Genomic DNA, 24,414 nt, shown 5'->3' on the forward strand with positions numbered 1-24,414 from the left:
GAGCACCAGCCCACGTCTTTTCTCATGCTCAGGCTCCACAAAATGCCTGCTCCAATGTTTTTATATGCCCAGACTCAAACACATATGCTGCACAGTTGCTCCTACATGACCAACAACCTGGAATTCAGAGCATGTAAAATAAAATATAAGTCAAGTGGAGTAAGAAACTTCGGCCCTTCCACCTCCAGAACAATGTGTTCATGGCTGGTCCTAAAGAAAAAGAACAAAACCAGGCACAGCACCTTCTTTTCTTACTTTTTATATAAAATAGACATTTACATACATTTTCTTCTGCAAAGACTTGGAGCATAACTCCTTGATGTGAAATCTAGCCATAAATCCCACTGTCAAAAAAGCAAAGACTTTGCAAATTCCTGCATCACTGACATACATCCAGCTGCTGCTAAGAGTGAATTTATTTTTAAAATATTTCCAATCCACGGGCTGTTTTCTTGTGGTTTTGTTTTTGTTTGGTTGGTTTTCTTCTTTCTTAAAAAGATATGCACAGCTAATTTAAAAAATTAGATACAGAAATAAGAACCATATGAACAACAGGCAATGCAAACAACTTCTGCATGAGAGGAACACGCAGTGTGACATCCACTTCAGGCAGAGATTTCTACAGTAATACAGTTGTGTTACAGCTGTAACTTTTACAGAGGATACCACTGGGGGTATTTTCCAGAAGAAAAAATTCTCAGCAAGTCAGTACAAACATGGCAATGAACTTTTGCACAAAGTTATCAAGGTTACCTGAAGCAACTTTGCCACATTAAAACACCAGTGAATGCCAAGCGCTGTTTTTTTTTCTTTTTCTTTTTTTTTTTCTCTTTTGCTGCTGGGTTTAAATGTACATGAAAGCAAAATGGTGCATTTTGAAATTGCTGCAAGAGACTGAAGGTTGGAGGAAAAGCCCTCTAAGGGCTAATTTTTTGAAAGATTGTGCATAATTGCATATATGAAAGATAGAAATTGAGCACTTGGTCAACTTAATCACATAAAGATTGAAGAGACTTAAGCATACACCAGCTGTTTCAATGAGCTGGAGGACAAGTGGGGCAGAAGACCATATAATAATATTCTAAATTGCTTAATTAATAAATTAGACTGACCATTATCTTCTTTCACCAATATTGTACACCATATCTGGCCTGATTTCTGTAACCGTGGAGAGTTACAGAAATAGTTTTTAGATCATTTTAGGGGCATCCAGCCTCGCCTGCAAGTTAGCCTCTCTATTTTGAATTTTTTTGACTTATACATCTTTCTACTCCCATGCATGCATGCCTAGCCCCTTGTCCTCCTCTGGAATGAAGGCCATTTGCACTGCTGCATTCACTTACTGTTTGGCCAAAACAAATTGCCTGCACATTTGTAGGAAAATCTAGTCCAAAAAGTCCATGAGAGAAAGAAAATACCCACCACTGCATTATTTATCCTGGGGGACAGAAAAGGGATGGAAGCAGAGAACACTGGAATTTAAATAAGCAATAAAATAAAATCCATCAGCTGCAAATATTATCCATGGGGAAAGGAAAAAGCAACACAATTATTATGTTTCTCATTTAGGATTAAAATGTACAGTGAGTACATCAGAGTCCTGTTTAACCAGCTTTCCATTAATTCTCTGCTTTAAAATTAGTGAGCACTGAGGTTCATCCAATGCAACTTGCAGAGAGCATGAACTCTCCCCCACCAGGCAGATCTGCAGCCATTTGTTAATCTGCAATCTCTGCAAACCATGCTGAGCACTGGAACTGGTAGAAAACAATGTATTTATAACTCCTTGTTTTAGAAGCTGTGTGATGCTGGAGGAAGAGAACATTTCCTATGATTAATTAGGATAATATAAAGTTATCACAAGGTAAGTTGCTTGATTTACCTTGCACAATAGCATTCCATGTTGGTGGAGGTAACCCATCTCATATCATACTCTGTTCTTCTTTGCCTGCAGTAAACCTTTGACATGATTGCCCTGAAGAAACACAGGGCATCAGCATGAGTGCCAACAGGACAGGGAGTCAGCTCAGAGCTTCACAGGAGTTTAACTGCTTTGGCAGCCCATGCTCTGAGCCATTCTCCCAGTCTGCTGCCAGTTTGCAGCCTGTCATCCTGCATAGATGGGGTATAAAGTGCTGGTCCAGGAACGTGGGGTTCATTATTGAGCTCTCTTCTCTGCAGAACTACAAACCCAGCTCCAAGGTGTGGAGGGCCAGCCTTTGGGCACGGAAATGCAAACTGCTGCAACTGGCATTAAAATCCCTGGCTATGTTCATTATCAGCCTGGTTCAGGCAAGTGGATATGCCTTGCCTTCCAACAAACCACCTCCCTTACTGGGGCATCTTTCTCCATTTTCTGCAAGTAAGACAGTGTTGCACAAATGGTAATCAATCCTTCTCCAGGATCTGGGAGGGGGGCATCCAAAGCTGCATTATGCTTCTATACATACACAAGTTTTAGGAGGTCAGGATGGCTTTGATCAGGTTTTAGGACAAGCAGGAGACAGTAATTTCTACCAGGTCTCTCAGGAAAGACAAACTAAGATTTATGCTGAAGTTAAAAACATAAAACTAAGTCTTCCCCCTCACAAAACATTGCTATAAAAAATACAACTTCTGCATTTGAAAAAATATGTTTCATTGGCCACTATTTAAAGCCACAAACTGCAGTGAGGCCTGTATAATATATATAGTATTTATTTAATATATCTTTTGAGGCAAAGTTTATAGCTGATACACATTTTTAAAGGAGGCACATCTCCCCCCATGCTACCCACTGACCTTCAGCTGGCTGCTGGAGCACTCTGCAGGTGCCTCCTCCCTGGGGGCTTTGCATGGTACCCCTGCCAGGGCAGCACCAAACACTGTTCTGCGAGCCCCAAATTCACTGCAGCACAGCCAGCCTGGGCACACAGGCCTTTGGGGAGCTGTCCCAGAGACAGGCTCACTTGGGGACAGGCACAGAGATTTCTGGTCCAGCTACCTCTGAATATCCCAGCAAAGAACCATCTACGACCTTGCAATGCCTGTTGGGGAGCTGACTGCTGTCAGAGGCCATCTAAGCTTTGGTGTCCCCATCCCATGGCACTGTGCTGGCATGATGCCACCTCCTCCAGGCCATCCTGGCAGCCCAGGGGTGTGCAGATCTACTGTGTGCAAGGCAGCCAGCAGAGCACCTGCCCTGGGGACCTGCAGTGAGTTCATGTGAGTTCAGCCAGTCCACAGCCACAACAGCTGTGTGATAAAACAAGGGAGGGGTGCTGAGCCAGCCCCAGGAGCTCAAACCTGTCCCTGGCCCCATGGAGTAAAGTAGGCTCCTTGGGCTGGGAGCAGAAAACTCAACAGTGAAGCAATTTGCTTGTTGTGATCTCAGTGCTCCCATGGAAGCTGGTTTGGAGGGAGAGAACCCAAACACTCGTGGTGCCACCTCTTCTCCCCAGCAGTTTTTCACTTCTGCCCAGCTGTGGCTGGCTGCTCTCCTTGGCCAGTGAGGCCCATCCAGCCTCGTCTCAGTGGATGCACAGCCATGGCTCTGGCAGGTCCATAAACCCTGGCAGGGCAGACAACTGTACCTGGGAGCTCCAAACACAGTTGGAGTCACATCAATAATTCATCAGTAACCTGACATTCACCTGTGCAGCAAGACACTTGTTATCGCCAGGCTTGTCAAAGGAAGCCAGCACAACCTCCAGCACTTGGCTGAGCCATCCCACTGAGGGAACTTGGAGAGTGCTGAAGTGCCATGGCCAGCTAAATCTGGGCACCACAGCAGCGCCAGGCTTTTCCTGACAGATGGTTTTTTGGGCATTGTACGCCTACCTGAACTGTACTAACAATGCCAAACCCTGGGCTGCTGGGCCACAGTCAAGCTCAAACAAAACAACTTTTCTAGCAGTTTAGTGCTGCAAGAGGAACAAACTGGTGACCAATGCTGGTGTCCAAACCCAAAGGCAGGAAGCAGATCCCACTAATGGTCTCTGGGAACTGGTGCAAACCCCAGTGGAAGCAGCAGAAGTGCTGCTTATTGCAGGGCCAGTGTGGTCCAAAGTGCTCTGCAGCCACTTAGAATCATGAGAGGAATTATTCCAGCACGCCGCCTTGGTACTCCCTTTTTCTAACTTCAGACAATATGAGTCACAATGCCCAACCATGTGGCCAACTGTGAGGGATATTGCCCAATTTGTATAAAACCGAGAAAATATATTAATTATTTGATTATTATAAGTTAAATAAATAAAGCTCAAAAATAAAAGCCTCAGTTTTGAAGAGAATCTGTTTTCCCACATCAGTATTTAAAAATATAGATTTACGACTGATCAGCTATAGGTCATTTTCTGTATCTCTTAGGGGAGTGGTGAGAACACTTTGGCCAAGTATTTTGTCAGTGTTATCACCATGATAAATGGGCTTTGTCCCTGCACACCCATAAAAGAGCCTCCTTCGTACCTTTCCAGGCTAGGAAATGTTCCCTAATCTCCCTGTGGCTTTACTTTACCTCCTATATTGATTAGATAGGTTATTTGTTTTCCATACTGGGGACTGAGCAGGAGGACAAGTAATCCTAGAGCTTCCCATTGCCTTTGGACGCTTCAGTTTTTTCAGAGTAATAATTATTTGGCCTGGAGGGAGAGGGCAAAGGGTAAAGCCATATGATATTTGACAAAAGTGACATCATGAACCTGAATTACCACAAAATTATTGTCTAATGAATAAAACATTCAGGCTAGGTTTTCCCTCAAAGGATCATCTGTCCTACTTGTAGAATCATCCTTCCAGGGTGATATTTAAATAGTTTCCTCTTTCTTTTGAATAATTTTCAAGTCCCATTTGGAGCTGTAAAAGCAACCACCATTTCATCAGCATTAACCCCTTGGAACCTTTTTTATGTGACCATTATGACCATCCTTCCTGTCTGCAGCACTTGCAATGACGCCCATCATTGGTGCTCTACATGGATGAGGTGAGCCTGTGTGTGGAGAACAGGAGGTGCTCCTTCACCCCTGCTGCAATGGATGAGTGCTTTGTCTCCATGGTTTCCCTGGTGACAACCAAGATACTGAAGGTGCATGTCCCACCCACTCTCCTGGTGTCACTAGAACAGCCTAGATGTGAATCTTGATTAAAGGAAGGTTTTCATTCATGCTCCAGCACATCCCACAGGACCCAAGGATCCCATGATCCCACAGGATCCTGTAACTTTGACTGAACCTATGCATGCATTCAAAGTTTGCCTTCCCTAATTCTGAGTCCTATCAAAGCTCTTTCAGCATCACTTTGAGCAACAGGCTTCCACCACACTCTTCTCCAAGGGGCACGAGTGTCCTCCTGCTGGTGACTGATTGCTATGTTTGGTCTTTCTCCTGGACTTCTTGAAACCGTTTCTCCAAGCGATCCAGCTTGGCCAGATTCTCCTTCAGCAGCTTGCTGTTTGGAACCAGCTGCAAGGCTTTCTCGTAGTAGTCACGGGCAGTGATGTAGCTCCCCTGCAAAGAAAATGGGTGCTAGGTCTCATTCACATTCCACACAGAAAGTTTGTTCCCAGGGTGAAGTGAAAAACGAGACACAGGGGAAACAGAGTTTAAAAAACCTGACATTGTTGGGTTACAAAAATACTTCTTTATGAAACAGATCACCAAGTGCTGTTGACCTAAATTTGATGAAACTCACGCAGCAAGAAATAGATTTACATTTTTTTTGTTGTGTTGCACCAGAAGAGTTAATTTTACTCAGCAACAGGATAGCTTAAGGACATCATACAATGTCACTCCTTAAGACCCAAATCATAATGATATGCTAAAGTATTCAAAAGAATAAGCAACCACAGGGTAGGCTGCCTATTTCCATAATTTCATGCCAGTATTCTGCATTAGACATCTTTATTAAATTAATTAGGTAGAGAAGAACCTTAAAAGTCAACTCATGGTGACATTTTTCTAAGGTAGGTCAACAACTGAAGCAGGAAAGTTTTTAAGAGGAGCAGGTTGTTCCTTGCAGCCTGCACTCTTAAAATATGAGATCTGCTTTACCAAGCCACCTGGTTGGGAACTCCAGCTGGGGTGAAGAGACTTCCTTCCTTTTTGGATAAAATATGTCAAGGGACTTGCTGTTCACAAACATGCAACTCTTGTAAGTCTGAAACCAGTTTAGCTTTTTGTCCTGTGTAGTAGTGTCTGCACCTGGCAGCTTAAGGAAAACCAAAACTGTCATACCTTGATGTGCTCAATGCCTCCCATATTCATCCAGGCCTGTGCCTGGTCTGGGTTGAGCTCCACAGCCCGTTTGTAGCTCTGCAGAAACAGGAAACATTTCTAGGTTAGGAGTCTGACTCTTCAAACCAAACCAGCGCAGGAGGGGAAAGAGAAACACAGTTTCCTCTCCTGAAGCAATTCAGAAAGGAATTCAAATTCCCCTCATATACAATGCACAGAGTGAATTTCAGTTTCTTTGCAGAAGAGGCACAGAATGTGCTGCTCCATGGCTCAGCTCATCTCACAGGTTTTCCCTGCCAATGTGTGCTTTTCCTGCACTCTGAGAGGAGCCACACCTGCCACCCTGCCCCCTGCACCACTGGGGTCTCCTGCACATCAAGGTGATTTCCTGAGGCAGTGCCAAGCACAAGCCCTGCCAACTACAAGCCATGTGATTGCTCTTTATCTGCAAGGCTTTAATTTGGAGCTGGCAGCAGACTCTGGGACAGCCACTTGTATGGAGGTTTCACAAGGACCTGAGGGCAGGGCTTTCCTTCCCCACTGACACTGAGAGTGGGAGAAGAAGCCATTAGGACATTCTGGAGTCTGTCAAGCAGCACTGTTTTTACATTGTCACAACAGGAAAGGATTTTCAAATCAGGATTAAACATCTTTAGGGATATTGAGAATATTCAGAACAGTCCAATTAATATTTTCTGAATCAGAGAATAATGGAATGGTTTGGGTTGGGAGGGACTTTTAAGATTATCTACTTCCAGCTCCCCTCCTACAGACAGTAAGTGACACCTTCCACTAGACCAGGTTGCTTCTGCACTATTATTAATGCTAACACAATTTCTGAGCTATCAAGCATCCTTCTTCACAGGATAAGCCAACCTCTCAGTTATTGGCTTCTGAGGTGAGATATAACAACATGGTGAGCTCTCACAGGTCCAGCTGAGCCATCTGGAGCTGGTCACTGACAGCAAGAGGGGCTGGGGCTGGATGGAGCTAAGGTGAATCCCACCACAACTGTGTACTTAACCTCTCAGAGCAGGGAGCAGTATTTCCTTTGAGGAACGAGGAAAAAAGTTGCAATTAAGTCTGGTAAAGTTAGCTGCCTCACAGCTTTCTCTGTACCAGTGATAGACTCTGAGCTCCTAAGGCCAACAGCAGCCAGGGTGTTGCGCCAGGGAGTTTCACACACAAGGAGCAAACTCTGTCTTTTAGCCTATAAAACCACCAATAGGTCTTAGAGCAGTCGTACCTCGAAAGCCTTGTCAAGGAGATTCTGTTCTCTTAGCTGGTTTCCTTTAGTGAAAAAGAGCTCTGATATGACTTTTGGATCCTTTGGTTTTAGCTGAAGCGCTTTTTCTATAGCTTCAAGTGCCTGTGAAAAAGCAAGAGGACATTGTGTGCCTTCCATTCAGTGCCTTCCCGCTTCTCATTCTTTCCTCACCACTATGAACTACCAGCATTAGAATCATCTTCCTCCATCCCTTGTTAACCCCACATCATTAACACACAGGGAAACAAGATTTTTAAATGCCTGTGTGGGAACCCAGGGCATCCCTCTGGCTGCCCTGGATGGCTTGAGCCCCTGGCTGGAGGCTCAGAGGCCTTGGCACAGAGCCAAAGACACCTGTGGCTTTGATTTTAACCCATGGAAAAAATTACCAACTTTATGTAAAGATCTACAAGCCATGAGAGTTTAAGCAGAATGATAGTTGATTTTTGACAAGGTAGAAAAGTAGAATTTTGGGGGTTTAGAATGGGGGTTCTGAAGCTAAGATGGAGGGATTTGGGCATGCCTTGTGCCTCCTCTTCTTCTTCTTCTTAGCCTCCATCTTCTGTGTGATGGTGGCACTTTTGAATTGGTTTAGAGTAGGAACAGACTGTCTAACATAGGTGATAGGTATTAGAAAATTATTGTAAATAAAGTACACATAGTTCTTAGTATAAAAAACTAACACAGCCTCAGGGGTGTGCAGTGTGCCACGGACCAACCTGCTAGACAGACCTCAGCATGTCAGAAAAAGAATGTATAGATAACAGAAAATAAACAACCTTGAAAAGCACAGCTGAGGAACCCTGACTCCTTCTTCAATTGTGGGGCTGGGAAAAAGGGACTTTCCAACATCTTGGGGTCATCTCGACCACAGAGGCTCCGAGACAGCCTGGGGCTGATGGGCACTGGGGCTGACAGCAGCAGGAGGTATAAGTGATAAGAAAACCACACTGCTTAGCTTCAGTCTTAGTACATAGATAAACTGAGGCTTTTAGTGAAGAAATAATATATTGAATGTGCGCTGAGGCACGTGACTTGTCCCCAGAGAGACAGAGCGTAAAACTCAACCTGAGCTCTGTGTGTGATCCCTTGGGACAAGGCTATCCCACGGCATGGTACCTTGGCATAGAGCTCCTGCTTGCTGTAGATGGCTGACAGGAGGCGGTAGCACTCCAGGCACTCTGCATCCTCGTTAAGGATGTGGTTTGTCATCTTCTCCGCTTCCTTCGTCCGCCCCATCATGGCCAGAACCTGAGCCTGTAACAGAGCCACAGTGCTACACTTGACCAGCTGTCCCAGGGTGATGTTATGATGCTTGTATCCCTGATGCTGTTCATTTAGGGGATTCCTGGGGCCCCCCTAAGCTGTATGTTCACTGATAACAGCAAGCAGCCAAGGAGACTCCACATAGCTTCTGAGGGTGCTCATTAGGTGAGGGCTTATTGGAGGTCCCACCTCCAGGAGCAGCATGGTTTCTGAGGGAGAAGGGGGAAAGGGACAGGGAGGGAGAGCCTAGGGAGAAAGGACCAAGAGAGCAAAGGGCTAAGAGAGATTCTCATCTCCCTCGCACAGCTTGACAGGCAGATTCAAAGTGGGCATGGAACAAGCCTTGGGCCAATGGGATTACAGATCCATGATCCAGGGGAGGATCACAGGCCTGGAATAAACCCTACATTTTGGAGGAGTGAGACAGAGCATACCATTTAACTAAAATGTAACACCACATATCCCCAGTCAGGTGTTCTGTTTATGCTGGATATTATATTCTGTGCCTGAGAGCAAAGGTGGGGAGAAGCAGCAGAGTTTTGTTATCAGGGACTGGACTCACTCCTCCACAGTCTTCTGGAACACTGTTGCTGTCTGGGCATGGACAGGGCAGAACACCGTGCTCCTTTTGCTTTTTAGTTAGTTAGTTAGTTTAGCTAGCTGAGGCAGTCCAAGCTTTCCCTGGACTGCCTTTTCTTTCCCGTTTCTTTCCCTTTTCTTGGAACCATTTGAACCTGCTCCAGACCGGGACCCGAGGAAACACCACAAGCTCACACTTTGCAGCCTGCCGGGACCTGCTCTGCAGCCTTTCCCAGCGCCAGAGGGACTGACAACAGAGTGATCACACACAGGAGAGACCTTCTGAATTTGTCATCTCTTCAGAGCAGCAAATTAGTTTTGTTGTGGGGTATTGCTCATTTTTTGTGCTAGGGAGTGCTTTGCCTGTTAAAGGTTCTTTCCACTCCTCTACAAAGAAATTTTTCCCGAACCAGGTGCGGGGAGGGGACGCGTGGGTTTGTATTCTGGAGGGGCCCCTTTTGGAGGTTTTCTCCCAGATTTTCCCTAAACCAGGACACCAGCTGAGCCCTCTGCCCCGGGCTGAGTGGGTGCTGCTGCCCTGGCCCCCGCTCACCAGCGCCAGCCGGGTGTCCTTGCTGGAAGGCTGCAGCGCCGCCGCCTCCCGGTACACCTGCAGCGCCTCCTCGTAGCGCCCCGTGTTGTAATAGAGAGCCCCCAGCGGGGACAGGATCTCCGCCTTCCGGGACACCTTCAGCGCCCTGGGGGTGGGAGAAAGGCAAGCTTCAGTGTGGGAGGAGCAAAGGGGAAGAGCGAGGTGGGCTTGTGGGGGATGGAGAACCAAAGCTCTGCTCCATCCCAGCCTGGGAAGGACAAATCCCCTGGGGAGGGATGAATGTGCTCACAACAGTAATCCCACCAGCCAGCTGAGAAGGAGAAAGAGAAGGAGGAGAAGGAGGAGAAGGAGGAGAAGGAGGAGAAGGAGGAGAAGGAGGAGAAGGAGGAGAAGGAGGAGAAGGAGGAGAAGGAGGAGAAGGAGGAGAAGGAGGAGAAGGAAGAGAAGGAGGAGAAGGAGGAGAAGGAGGAGGAGGAGGAGGAGGAGGAGAAGGAGAAGGAGGAGAAGGAGGAGAAGGAGGAGAAGGAGAAGGAGGAGAAGGAGGAGAAGGAGGAGAAGGAGGAGAAGGAGGAGAAGGAGGAGAAGGAGAAGGAGGAGAAGGAGGAGAAGGAGGAGAAGGAGGAGAAGGAGGAGAAGGAGGAGAAGGAGAAGGAGGAGAAGGAGGAGAAGGAGCCACCTTCAAAGTGCCCTCAATGAGCCTGCAGCATTGAGGGGGGGGGATGGTTGACAGAGATGAAACCTGGGCAAGGTGAGCACAAATCTATATAATACTCCCACCCAACCCATCCTGCTGCATTCCAGGAGTCAGAGCCTGACTGCTGGAACACTGCTGGGAAGGGCCAGAGTTCCTAATGGTGCCAAGGGTTTGGTGCTGAGCTGTGCAGCACTTCTGGCTGTTCCTGGTGCAGCAACCACAGACCACCTTTGAGCAGGCTGGGAGTTGTGGTAATACAGCCTGCTCCTACCACCAAGAAACCTCCAACATTATCATCAGAGCATGCCCCCAGGCAAAAGCAGCAGTGTCCATCCTGGGGACTTGGGAATAGTTCAGGGAAATCAACACTGCCTGAGCCCATGCTGCCTTTCCAAGCACTCCCCAAAACCAGCCACATCTATTTCAAACAGATGTAGAATGAAGGGAGGAAATCCCATGCATGCACTGATAGATCTGTATAACAGAAACCCTTTAGCAGAGACAAGCCATACAGGGGCAGGAGGAAATCCTCTGTGTCCCAGCCCTAATCCTCACCTCTTGTACCACACTTCAGCCTCTTTGTTCTGCCCCAGGGAGCGGTGAAGCCTGCCCAGGTTCACCATGGCCACGTGGTGAGCAGGGCTCAGGAGGATGGCCTGCCTGTAGTGGGACATGGCTCTCTCAGGAGACCCTGGAGAGGAAAACAGCCATTAAACCAGAAAAAAAAACCCTGTACAGCAGAAAAAACCTGTCTCAAACTCAGCACATGGTAACACTCAGGCTTTCTTTCTTCTATTGCTCTATGCATGAGTCCTGGGGTGACTTTATGGTGCTTGCACTATCCCCATTTGTCTGTTTAGCCCAGAAATAAGTTTTGCATCTTTAAGACCATCCGAGAGTGAAGGGGGAGAAAGAAGAAGGGCAGAGTTTGTTATCAGGAACTGCACTTGCTCACCTACATCCCTCTCACAAACTGGTGCCTGCAGACAGCAGGACAGAGCTCTCCTTTGCTTTTTAGTTACTTTTTAGCTAGCTGAGGCAGAGAAGTTCCCTGGACTGTGGTTTTTCTTTTCCTTGGGCCTGTTTAACCCTGCTCTGGACAGAACACCCAGCAGAGCACCGGCAGCTCCAGCTGTGGGCACCAGGCCAGGCCTGGGCTGTGGCATTTCCAGTACTGGAGGGACTGACAGAGACTGAGTGAGCTGAGCTACAGCCCACCAAGGGACTTGCTGAGTTTGTCATCTCTTTTGGACTGGCAAGAGGTCTTATTGTTTAATATTATTCATTTTTTGTGCTGGGGAATGCTTTGCCTACTATATAAATGATTTTTTACACTTTTCTCCAAGGAAATCTTTTCCCAAACCAGTTAGGGGAGGGGCCGCTTAAATCTGCTTTCTAGAGGAACCCCTTTGGAGATTTTCTCCTAAATTTGCCCTAAACCAAGACAGCATGGAAACATTTTGAGAAAAAAATCCTGCCTCAGCATTTTGAATCTAAGCATAAGAGAAACTGCTATCCAAACTAAGATTTAGTCCCTAATATTCAGAGACAATCCTGAGAAAAAGATTTTTTAGGGGGTGGGTTTTTTGCAAGTTAAGGAACCTGTCACAACAAGATGACTCCTGACTGAAAGCACCCTCTTGATCATGCAGCAGTGGGGACACAACCCCTGTGCTAAGGACAGAGCTCACCTCAGGGAAGGGGCTGGGGCACATGTGCCATCTCCTGGTGGAGCATCCTTTTCACCCTAGCCCACTGGAGAAATGGGCAATGAAGAATGAAGAACAAGCCCCCAGTATTCCCCAAACACCACCAGAATTGCAAATACTTTCAGCTCTCTCCAAACAGAGATTTTCCCTCCACCTCTGCTGTGCTGCTGCTCTGAGCTCCAGCTCAGTCTCCGTGTATTGCTCAACAGGACAGGGAGTAGCTGCCAGGGACCAGCTAATTCCCACTCTGGGCAATAAATCCCAGAGCAGAGGTGTCCAGGTGGTTGTTTTGGAGCACCATCTCTGTGCTGCACAGGAGCCATTGGGTGGCACTGCTTCACTGTGTGAAAATGTGCAAGGTCCTGCAGCCCATGACATCACCAACACCACAACAAAACACAAGCAAAAAGAGAGGTGCAAGATCACTACCCCAATGCATAAAGTTCCACTTTTAATAATGTCTTTTTATTTAGCTAAATAATGGTAGAAGTATAAAGTTCCAGCATTACAGAAATGCAAATATTGCATTTTTAATCACAGGGTGATTTAATTGGCTTGCAAACTCCAGACCAGATAATCTCCTGATGAAAACCAATACTAAAAGAGCTTTGTCCACACCAAAGCTTTTCAGTGTTGGCATTTTTTTTAACTGATTCACTTCACAATGTATTTAATTCCATTTCAAGCTGGAAAACAGATCTCAAAAACAGCCAGTGCATGTTGGGGCACTGAACATGCTGCTGTGGGAATTTTTTTTCATATCTTCACAGATGTAGTTTGGTTTTTTTGAGACCATTTATACAACTTAAAATATACACTGGCACATCTCAGCATGTCCTTTACAGGAGTGAGGAGGAACATCTGTGCAGAGCTTCAAAATTGTTGAAGACTCACCCAAGGCTGAGGACATGTTGTTGAAGATACCACTTTTTCAAAACATCCAGCAGCAGCCTCAATCTTTCCCCACCACTGAGCAGGCAGATGTTTTTGAAAATTATACCTACAAAACATCCTGGGAAGCAGCTGGGCACGCACTGCAGCCCCTCAGCCAGGCAGCTCAGCACACAGGGGTAACGTGCATCATTAAGGGAGACACACTCAGTGTCTGTGAGCACTGCAGAGCTGTCTGGAGCTGTGGCTCCCCAGAGCTGGCAGTGGCTGCACAGAACCCTGTGAGTTAATTGCTGTGGTGCTCCCCAGCATCTCCCTGTGCCGCCGGCGCGGAGCGCAGCCGCTGACAGGCTCAGCAGCAGCCCCTGCCTTCACGCCTTGCCATGCCTCTAGCAGGGTTACTGACACATCAGCCCCCAAGGAGCAGGAGTCAGTGGGATTTTTTCCAGTTGTTTGTCTATAGGGAAGCGTAGGAGGAAACCAGGAAATGATAGTTTTGACTTTGGCAGAGTACGAAAGTGCAAAAACACAGAAAGTGCTCTGCACTGCATTTGAACCACAAATTTTGGCAGGAATAGGAGTTTATCTGGGTTGGCAAGCAAAGATGAGTACAACATGAGAGGGAAATTACTCAGGAATTTTTATTATTTGCAAGCTTGAATTTTGCCAGGGCCCAAATTCAGAACCTGAACCTCTCTTGCTAATGCCACAATGCCTCTTTTGATTATGAATATTGATTTTGGTTCTGTACTTGTTTCACTGGTACTACAGAGGGGTGATGGCCAAGTGTCAGCTCAAAGGGAGAACAGCCAGTTGCAGACTGACAGACACCATCTCCCTTTTTCCCAAGCACCACTGGAACTGGGCACGTGTGATGGGGAAAGAAGGGGTGGCAACCACACACTTCAAGCCTACACTGTCTCACCACTGAGTCTTGGCTCTGTTCTGGAGGGACCACAGTGAGACAACAGTCCTTTTCCACCAGTCATTTGTCAAACTTAGCTTTGCTTATAAAGCTGTCAATAAAAGGTGGCAATTAAAGTGACATCTCTGTTGCTGTTATGTGAATGCCAGAAAGTGCCAAGTAAGCTGGATGGGAACCAGAAGCCCAGGAAAAAGGGATGCCATTACAGAGCTCCTCAAAAATCAATTCACCCCACAGTGTATAAGGTTTTGTTTTCACAGATTACTGTGGTTTAAAAGCCATGTTGCTTTCTATAGTGGTGGCACTCAAGCCTTACAGTCAAAGAGCTGCTTTGTCACCAAGTAGGGCTGCACGTGCTCCAGAGACCATAATGATCCATTTGTGTGCCTGTGATTTGATTTGCTGTGGCCATGCCTTGCTGGAAAAAAGGCAGTACTGTCAGGGTGCTGCCCAGCTCACACTGAAGAGGCCAACTGCCTGTGTGAAGATGGTGACAAACACTGAGGGGAGCAGGGGGGCTGAATGAATGCTCCTGCTGCACAGTGCCTGCACTGATGGTGAATTCCAGTGTGCTGTGCCCTCTCAGCAGCACAGGGATATTTATTTCCAAGCTACCACGGAGGCACATCTATTGCCTTGGAAGCTTTTGACACCCTTTTAGATGTGTACTGCTGAATAAAATAAACCAAAGCAAAGCAGACAGAAAGGGAAAAATCCTGTGCTCCCTCTCACTTACCAGTGTCAACCAGGAAAACGCCGTAGTTGTTGTGCAGGTCAGAGCTCTCTGGACAATTCTCTATGCCAGCCTTATAGACCTCCTCAGCCTCCTTGAGCCGCTCCTTGAAAGAGAAGGAGGTTTCTTAGCCATGGCAGAAACTCTGTCAGCACCATTTGCTGCATTCTGAGACAGCTCCCTCGCTGCAGGGGAAGCTTGGGGATTGCACCCCACTTTCCAAGAGGCCAAAATTTGACCCCATGGCATGGATGTGCTATAGCTGCCACCTGGTACCCCAGAGCAGTTCAGACAGCTTCCCCCCATGCCTCTGCTACCCATGAAACACCTGGAGAAAGTGGTGCCTGTGCAATGCCAGTGGAAACACCAGCAAAAAGTGGTGCCTGTGCAATGCCACGGAGTCCCCAGCTGGGTGCATGCACAGCCAGGAAAAACACAGCAACAGGGATTGGGCTGGTTCTGTTGAGAAATATCTGTCATCCGGGAGAGGATATGTTCTAATTTATTTGTTTAATGAGCATCTCACTGGCTAACTTTTCCCCTCTGGAGCTCTGCTGTTCTTTCCTTAAGCAGTGAGGAAAATACAAGGAATGAAAGCTTGCTGTGTGTGATGGCTAGGGAGTGAGTGCAGGGGGGAAAAGGAAGCAGGAGAAAGATAGAGGGTGGTGAAAGAGCAGGGAAATCTGACAAATTCAGAGGGTGGTGAAAGAGCAGGGAAATCTGACAAATCAAATTAAAACCAGGCATTGTCAGTGTGTGAAGTAGGGTTCACTGGGACTGATGGGACATGCCACCATGCTGATGCCCTAGATGCACTGACTTCTCATTTTGCATAGATTTTCAGGGAGGTTTGCTGCCTCTGAACATTTCTAGAAAATATGGATCTTTTCTTTGGAAACACCCTGCCACAGACAGCATCCTGCTGGCTGGGTTCTGTCTAGCCTGAGCTATGGGCAGCCTGGTTCTGAAACAACAATCAGGCTTCTCCTGTGGATCAAACAGCAACTAAAAAAGGTTTCCACTTCCCTCCACAGTCAGACCACGTGTGCCCACTGCCTGCATGCTCACCAGCAAGGGTGCCTTCCTTCCCCCCACCTCAGAGCCTGGCTGTCAGCTGTGATTGTGGAGGGAGGCTGTGAACAGAAGAGACAAGCAGTGCAGAGGGGTGTCAGGAGAGCCTCCAGCACCAAGGATGCTCCTCTCAATTCTTCCCCTTCCACTGAGCAGCACAGCCCTACAGCAACAAACTCCAAACCTCCCAAGAAAGCAAATTCAGCCAAGTCCACTGAAAATTCACCTCCTTCACTGAGCAGAGCCTGCAGCTCCCATGCTGAAATAAGAGGTTGCTCCACTCCCAGCTATGGACTGTCCTCAAAGCCTGCAAATGGCTGAGCCTCCTGGGCTTTCCCTGGATTTAAAATCTGTACCTGACAGCAGCTTTAGCTCCACAGCTGCTTAATGTGAGGAGTCTTTTCTCACCTCCTATCTCAGAACTGGAGAGCTGGAATAAATTGCACTGAAAGAGGATGACTTGATCAGAGAATCACACAGCCTGCCACAGTTAAGTCCCTTCACATTTACATGATAAAGGTCAGCCAGCAAAAAAGATAAGTGTGCAATAAAGCACAGAAGTACGTTTTTAAAAAGTGCTTAACTTTGGAAGTTTTGGATAAATTGACGTGAATTTGACAACATTATCCTGCAGAGTCAGGAAAAGTGTAGTGATCATCAGAATTGACTAAATTGAAGAGCAATTTTTTGTGCATATTTTCTAAGATTTATGTCTTACTTTCTTTCCCTCTGCTTTTAATTTTCAGCCAATGAATGCAGCTTTGTATGCCTGTATGTCAGCTTATTTTATTTACTGATCATAAACCAAATTTTTTAAGCACGGGAGGGCTGTGTTAAACTAGATTAGAGTGTTCCATGTCAAAACATTCACCAGTATTGAGCATTCTAGCACTTTTATGGTGGTTGCATTGCTTTTTTGGCACCTAACATCCTGACCCTGCATGCCTCAGGCTCATTGCCCAGTCTAACAAAGTGTTTGCATTAAGCACAGTCAGAAAGTGGCAAGGGTGGAACCTGCTACTCCTGCCAGAGCTTTCCCTCCTCACAGCCTCTCCTCTTCTCAGCAGAAACAGAGCTCCAAGTTCATCAAGGCTAGATTCTCATTAACACTTAATAATGCCACTCCCAGACCTTCATGAAACATTCATCGACCTCACAAAACTCAGAAGACTGGCATAAAAAATGTATGAGATTTTTATGATATTAAAAAAATTATGCATATGAGACTCTTTCCGTTGAACTCCAGGGTTTTTAGGTCTGTTTTTTATAAGGCTCAGCTTTTCAGTTTGGTTATGCCTGAGTAGGCTCTCCTCTGCAGCTAAGTGGGTTATAAAGTTTCTTTTTCTAAGAAACACACACACAAAATCAGATTAAGCTAGGGCCTGAGAAGAGCCACCAAGTAGCACAAAATGATGGATGAAAGTGAAGCTGGAAACTGTGGGGAACCAGTATTAGAATGTTGTGAAAACAGGCAGCAAAAATGTTTGATTCCTGTTACCAGCACTACTGCAGTGATCACAGAAATCAAGGAAAACAGCAATACATTGCAACTGAGTTACAATTCCAAGCAGAAAGAGCAGCCAGAAGGGCAAGCATTTATAAAGGCACAAACAAGCCAAGCTGTTCCATACAATACAGCAGTGGGCTTTTGTCAGCTCTGGCTTCAGAATCAGCTATCAAGGAGAGAAAAGGGTAATTACATGAAATTACAGGTTAATTCCCTGGCATCTGAACCCTTCCTCTTAGCAGCACTATTTACAGGGATAGAAGGTAAGGAACCATAAGGTCTATTTCAGATTCATCCCCTTTAATATGGGGGGAACATGCTGTGCATGGCTGTGCACCCACCAAGACAATCCTGGTGCTATTTCACTGTGTCCACACATTTCCCTTTTAGCCTTGGAGCAAAGCTGGAGAAGCAGAAGCTGTCATGGGCACCTCATGGCAAGTTATTTAAACATGGCATTTAACATTATTATTTAACCCCCTTCCTATCACATCCCAGCAAGAGGGACTGTCATTTGATATTTTCTGAAAAATCTCCAGGATTTCTTCTCCTGGCAAGATGAGAAGCTTCAGCTTCTCCCTGTTTTGCTGCTTTGGAAAGTGATTTGGAGAATTGTTTACCCAGCATGTGAATTGTTTTGACTTAATGACAAATCCCAGTCCAGCTGTGTTGGGACTCTGGTCTGTCATGGGTTTCTATTATTCATTCTTGTCTAGCCTTCTGATGTATCCTTTCTCTTTCTTTAATACAGTTTTAGTATATACTTTCTTTTAATATAATATAATATTATAAAATAATATATCAGCCTTCTGAGAAACTTGGGGTCAAATTTTCATCTCTCACCTCATCCTGGGAACCCAACACCACAACAAGGGACCCAGTGGTGCCATCCCCAAAGCCCCACTGTGATCCATCCTGTAGTGCCTGGCCTCACAGATACCCCTACAGGTGTCATGCAGGCTCTGGGCCACAAGGAGACACAAAAATACTCCTTGGAACTTTTAGCAGTTTTCAGCTAAAAGCTTTTATTGCTAAGACAAAGAGGAAAACCCAAAACTGTGAAAATGAGCTCCTGTCAATCATCCTTTGGGCTGAAGATACCAAAAGCTCTGCCTGTACCCCTAGAGGCCACGGGCAGCAGCAGGTACTGTAGGACAGACCCTGATGGACCCTGACCATCCTGTGGTCTGCAGGATGGATGTGTGAGGCAGGAGGTGCACAATCAAGCAGGCATCTGCTGTGGCTGAACATGAGAAAAGTCTGCAGAAAAATTGCTGCTTTCTGAGAAAATTGTACTATCTTTTTTGCCTACCACTTACTCAAGTCACGAGAGGATGAACAATCCATATGTAAGAGAGATGAATTATTGCTGGACTTATTAATGGCATTTGCTTTGGGCAGAAGGTCTCAGGACTCTATAGTGGTTTTATTGCTCTGCTGACCTGACAATCGATCATTCTAATTAATAATTTCAATTAATATTAAAACCAGGTAATAGTGCAGAGGACTCATTTCCTATACTTGCAGGACACTCTTCATTGACAGGCTTATTCAAAGCAGGGCTACCATTCAACAAGGCTTGTCTTTAAATTCGGACACTATATTTTGAGATCCCTGCAGGTAATATTGATAATATTTGAAATTCTCTTAAAAGGGAAAATAAAATAAAATAAAAATAAAAGGGGAAAAAATTAAAAGGGAAAATAAAATAAAAATAAAAATAGAAAAATTAAAAGGGAAAATAAAAATAAAAGGGAAATATTTGAAATTCTCTTAAAAGGGAAAATAAAAAGGGAAAAAGAAAAGGGTAAATAAAAGGGAAAATAAAATAAAAATAAAAGGGAAAATAAAATAAAGAGGAAAAAAAAAGGATGCAATTACAGAGCTCCTCAAAAATTAATTCATCTTTCAGTAATTCACATACATCATAGGTGAGTTTTGCAGAGTGCCTACATCCTTGAAGAAGATTAAACAAGACCTCTGCCTATAGTTTTGCTGAAATTCATCCCCTTCCCTTAAACAGAGATAATTTCACTAACCAGAATAATGGAGAACAGCAAAAGATAAAGATACCATTTTGCTTTGTCTGTATTTATATTTTAAGAAAGCTTCAGCACCCCATGCTATGGAACAATTAGATCTGAAAACTGAAGGAGGAAAAAAAATCAGTTTTCAAAAGGTTTGCAGAGCTGTGCTGGAGCTGTGAAGTTACAGGGACCTTGTCATCCACCCCCAGAGTGGGACCACAGCACAAAGCACAGCATCCCTCACTTGCTGCTGCTGCAGGTGTTCAGGGAAGGAGAGCTCAGTGGTCCCAGTGTGGGCACCCACGCCCTCATGACTACTGAACTCAAGGATTTTGTTCCTCAAGTTCTCTTTTCCTCTGTGGGGACAGCATTTCACTTCACAGGGATGTTGCAGAAATAAATTATCTAACTCCAGCGAGTAGGGAGAGCCTAAGTAATGAGCGTGGGGAGCAGGCCTGAGAGGAAATGAGTAATGCTGCCTGCAGAGCACAGCCTGGGCCATGCACAGCAAATAAGGCCTGGAGGCACCTGAACCACGAGGTTAAATAAAATATTGAACAGCCACTCATTAAGAGCAACAAAAAGCTAGGGAGCCCTCCCACCTCGTGAGCATCTACCACAGTAATCAGGGGCTGTACCCTGTGGGTGTGTGTGTGTGTGTGTGTGCAAGGGGCAGAATCTGGGCTGCAGAGGCCACCTGGTTTGTGACAATCCCCAGCTCTGCAATGATTTATTATGCAATCTCCAGGCTATCTGTGTAGGCGTGTGTGTGTGAGGGGAAGCTCGCCTCTCCTGCTGTCACAACATCCAAGGTGCCATGGATTGAGACTTCTCCACAGAGGCAGGGAGGGGATTTACTCACAACTTCAGCAGTGATTTAATTCAGAGCCACACCACATGGGTGCAATTACTCACTGTGGATGAGTTGCCTCCCATCCTGGAAAAGCCATCTGCAGAGCAGCCTGAGAGCTCTGTGCAGACAGCGTGGGCCCATGCCTGCCACCATGGCTGAGTGAGGCAGGGTGGGAGGTGCAGGAGGGGCTGTGGCAGTGGCAGCAGTGCAGGGTGGGAGATGCAGGAGGGGCTGTGGCTGTGGCAGCAGTGCATGCACACCAAGGCACAGGGCCTGAGCCATCCCTGTTACCTGCTCAGCCAACAGCGAGGCCAGGCTTGAGTAGGCATCTGCGAACTCTGGGCCGTACTTAATGGAGTCCCGCAGCAAGATTACAGCTTCCTCCTTCTTCCCTTGGGACCTGCAGCAAGAAGAGAAAAAAAAACAGAAAGGAATATTCCTGTAAGCACTTGTTGAGGTTATCCCACTGATTAACTACTTTAAAGAGAAGTGCAAGTGCCCGGTTTGCCCTTTTCAACAAAGACTAAATGATTCATTCATGCCTCCTCTCCACAATGTGAGCACCCAGCACTTCCTCAGGACAGAGGATTTAATGAATCAATACAATTCAGTATCTGAAGGGAGGGCACCAGAGGATGGAGGCACTGTGATCTGGGAGCAGGACATTCCCTCTCACTTCAGTAGGCTGGAGGCACTGAAATCCTTCATTTCCTTTACTAAAACCTTGAGGAGTCTCTTACAGATCCACTTGCAACTCCATTATTTTGAAATTAAAATATGTCCAAGTTAAATCTGCCTTGGATCTCTAAATAATTCCTCAGCAAGTCGATGATTAGGCTGGAGAAGTTCTATCCTTCAGATCCCAAGGATTATGAATTGAGACAGCTGAAAGATGGCTGTGCTGATGAGCTAGGTTTTTTCCTAGCATTGCTCTGCATTTATTGCTATGGAAAATGGAAAAGGTTTCCCTAACAAAAACCTTGGGATGTTTATTTATTTGAGCTACAATTTCTCCCCTTTGAAAAATGAGAAGGTTTCCTGAACAAACATCTAAGGATGTTTAGCTGGGCTGAAACAACATTTTCCTTGTGCTGGGTGTACAAAGAATACGAATAGGAAGGCTTAGAAAAAGAAACAAAGGGCTCTGGGGAAACAGAAAATATGTGAACACCTTGCTGCTTTGGCCTTAGATTTCATCTGAGAGGCATGGTCAAGTAACCAGATCTTGTTTATAAGGTGCAAATTTCAGCTGATAATATATGTGGCTTTGCAGATTTTTCCCCTTTCTAGTTGTGTAACTGGAAGAATATTTTGCCTGTGCATTAAGCTAAGTAAAACCAGTTGTGCTAGTCTTTTTCTTCTTCCAGTGTTGTTCCACATAAATTACACGAATGAAGCAAAAACAAATAAAGAACCACTTTTCTCCTACACTAATTAAAGTCTAGCTAGCTTGTCAATTTATAAAACTTTGGGATCCCTTGGCTGGAGTTTCATGACACACATTTTTATAAATCAAAACCAGATGACTGCTTAATAAAGGTATTGATGTTTGGCAGAAAATGTAGGAAATGCCCGCTACAGAAATAAAAGGATTAAGTGATCCACTCAACAGCAGTAAAAGTTCCCATTAACCACAAGCATTCACTCTGAACATGGGGCAGCCCTCTTAATTACTCTTTCATTCCAACATGGCCTCTTTTTTTTCTCCATTTGATCCAAGAACAATGTTTGCCTCCTGAAAGTGGGGGTAAAGAGGGAAAGATTATGGCATCTTTTTATGTGACAGACTGAATCACATTAAAAAAGGCAGATCCAGTAGTTTCTCAGAGGGCTTAGGCCTGCAAGATACCAAGTGCTCTGGCCAAGCACTCAAATGTGTACTTAACTTTTATGCATGCAAGTTGAAAATTAATTACTGGTTGAAGTGCTTTCCTGGCTCAAGGCCAACACTTTGCAGGATCAAGGCCATCTCATATAAAAATCTCCTGCAATTTGGGAGAGCACAGAGCATTGAAAGAGCAGTCCAATGCACTAATTTACCATAAACTGGGGATCTGGAGCAGGAATAGTTAGGCAATGCACATCTTTTCTGTGATAGAAAGAAGAACAAATTCATCTGACAGGAGCAATCTGTGACCACTTATTCCAACTTTTTACCCAAATTACCCTGATTTACAATGCCCTCCCTTGACTCCCTCTCCCACCTAAGCCCACAGCCTTGCCTCTACAATCAGCATGCTCAAGCTGAAAACAAAGAACAGCTCCTTCCACTGAGAGCATCTCTCTCATATTTTTGCAAGTTGGAGAAGCACCAGGTTAAACCACCCAGCCAAAGCCTGGCAATGCACAGGGCTGCTAGCACTGGAGCAAATTTCATGTGCAGCAGAGAGCAACCCAGGAATAAGTGCTCTAAAGGACTTGGTAGCTTTCATCTTTTATTTTGTGAAGTTATTGAGACTGTCCTAAAGCCCGAAACACAAAAATCAACAAAGGCCCCACAACTGTTTGAACAAATTTTTACAAGGATACAGCAAAGCCAGAGCCAAACTCTTGTAGAGGTGCACAGTGACAGGACAAGAGGCAACAGATGCCAGAGAAGGAACATGGGACATCCTAATTAGATATCAGGAAAAGTATTTTTCACCACAAGGGTGGTCAAACACTGGAACAGGTCACACAGAGAAACTGTGGCCTCTCTGTCCTTGGAGGAATCCAAGATTCAGCTGAACACAGCCCTGAACAATCTGATCTAATCAGACTTCCCTGAGCAGCTACCTTGATCTCCAAATGATCTCTGGGGACCCTAGGTTATAATAACAACCTAAGTTATTTTTTCAATCTACTGCAAAAATGAGACTGCCAGAGTTTGTGGGGGTTTTTAACCAGTCTCCAATGTTATTGTGATACTGAGGGATAACTGCAGCACTTCATGAGACACAGAGAACCCTGCAGAGACCATTCAGTATCACTGAACATCACCACTCAGTTTGCTTCTGAAGGAAAGGAAGGAACATTTCACTAGCTAAAAGGTCTTATATCTCAATACATTAATTTCTATCTGATGTTTTCCAGATAGATGGATATCTGTCTGTCTGTCTGTCTGTCTATCTATCTATCTATCTATCTCAGACAGTTCCACAAGGCTGTGTCAGCACACTAACATCAGAAGCCTGTATCAGAGAGGGCAGACAGTTCCTCCTCTTCTGAATAAATGGCTTTGCTCAACTGGGACTAGATCTCAACAACAAACACTCAGGACACGTTGTGTGTTTCTCCACACAACGTAAACTCAAGATTCAGTGGAGATTGTGTCTAGGCATTTCATTTTCCCCTTGAAAATGAAGCCATAACACTCTCAAAACATGTGAGGCCTTCTTCATAAGGAGCAGGGTACTGGATATTGCAGGGCTTTAGGTGTGGATTGATACACTACCACAAAAAAGATCTTGTCCATTATTCCTGCAACAGAAAGCTGAGACTGACATTAATTTCAAATGTTCATAATATATTGTTTCTTATCTCTTTACAGAAATACCCATACCCTATAAATTCACGAGGTATTCTGAACAAAATTTATCTGTATCTCAACAAACCTCAATTTATACAGAGGGTCAAATACTCAAAACAGAAGAAAGCAGCATCAGGCTGCTCTGTGTCACTGATCACACAGACCATGAAAGCAGAGAGATTTCTTACTTTTAGGTACACCATCTTCTAGGTCTATTTTAAGTAAGAAATCTGCCAGCATTGTTTAATTATCTGCTCTCCAATATTTATATTAGGCACAAAAATGATGACATACAACTTTATTTCAGGATATGTAAACAAAACCAGAGGTTTATTCAGCCATTACCCTGCAATACTTCCTGAGAACATTCATCTTCTGGCACATAGCTGTCTTCTTTATGTGCAAACAGAAAATGGAAACATCGTTTTTCATCTACGACTTCCACAGAAAATAACTTATAAATTCCATCCTGTGTCCTCAAAACAGTTTTTACTCAAGTTTAAATCACAAGCAATGGATGCTTAAATAGCTTATTTGCATGGAATAATGAAGGGCAGATTCCCACATGGCAATGACAAAATTATCCTTCCAAAATCCTGGACTTCCCTTCTCTCAGCACTCC

At 45.2% G+C, this 24,414-nt stretch overlaps 1 protein-coding gene across 1 annotated transcript in view; it reads right to left on the reverse strand.

Annotated features, from left to right (window-relative positions):
* Window positions 1-243: 243 nt before the first annotated feature.
* Window positions 244-24,414, reverse strand: part of TMTC1 (transmembrane O-mannosyltransferase targeting cadherins 1) — a 143,140-nt gene continuing 118,969 nt past the window's right edge. The window contains exons 13-20 of the mRNA XM_058022907.1: window positions 20,576-20,684; window positions 14,830-14,932; window positions 11,124-11,259; window positions 9,875-10,019; window positions 8,596-8,733; window positions 7,456-7,578; window positions 6,210-6,287; window positions 244-5,483 (exon numbers count right to left, since the gene is read on the reverse strand). Of these exons, the coding sequence (XP_057878890.1) occupies window positions 5,343-5,483; window positions 6,210-6,287; window positions 7,456-7,578; window positions 8,596-8,733; window positions 9,875-10,019; window positions 11,124-11,259; window positions 14,830-14,932; window positions 20,576-20,684 (973 nt within the window). The 3' untranslated portion in view covers window positions 244-5,342. The remainder of the gene's footprint in view (window positions 5,484-6,209; window positions 6,288-7,455; window positions 7,579-8,595; window positions 8,734-9,874; window positions 10,020-11,123; window positions 11,260-14,829; window positions 14,933-20,575; window positions 20,685-24,414) is intronic.

Source organism: Melospiza georgiana, chromosome 4 (assembly GCF_028018845.1).
Source record: "Melospiza georgiana isolate bMelGeo1 chromosome 4, bMelGeo1.pri, whole genome shotgun sequence".
Lineage (NCBI taxonomy): Eukaryota > Metazoa > Chordata > Aves > Passeriformes > Passerellidae > Melospiza > Melospiza georgiana.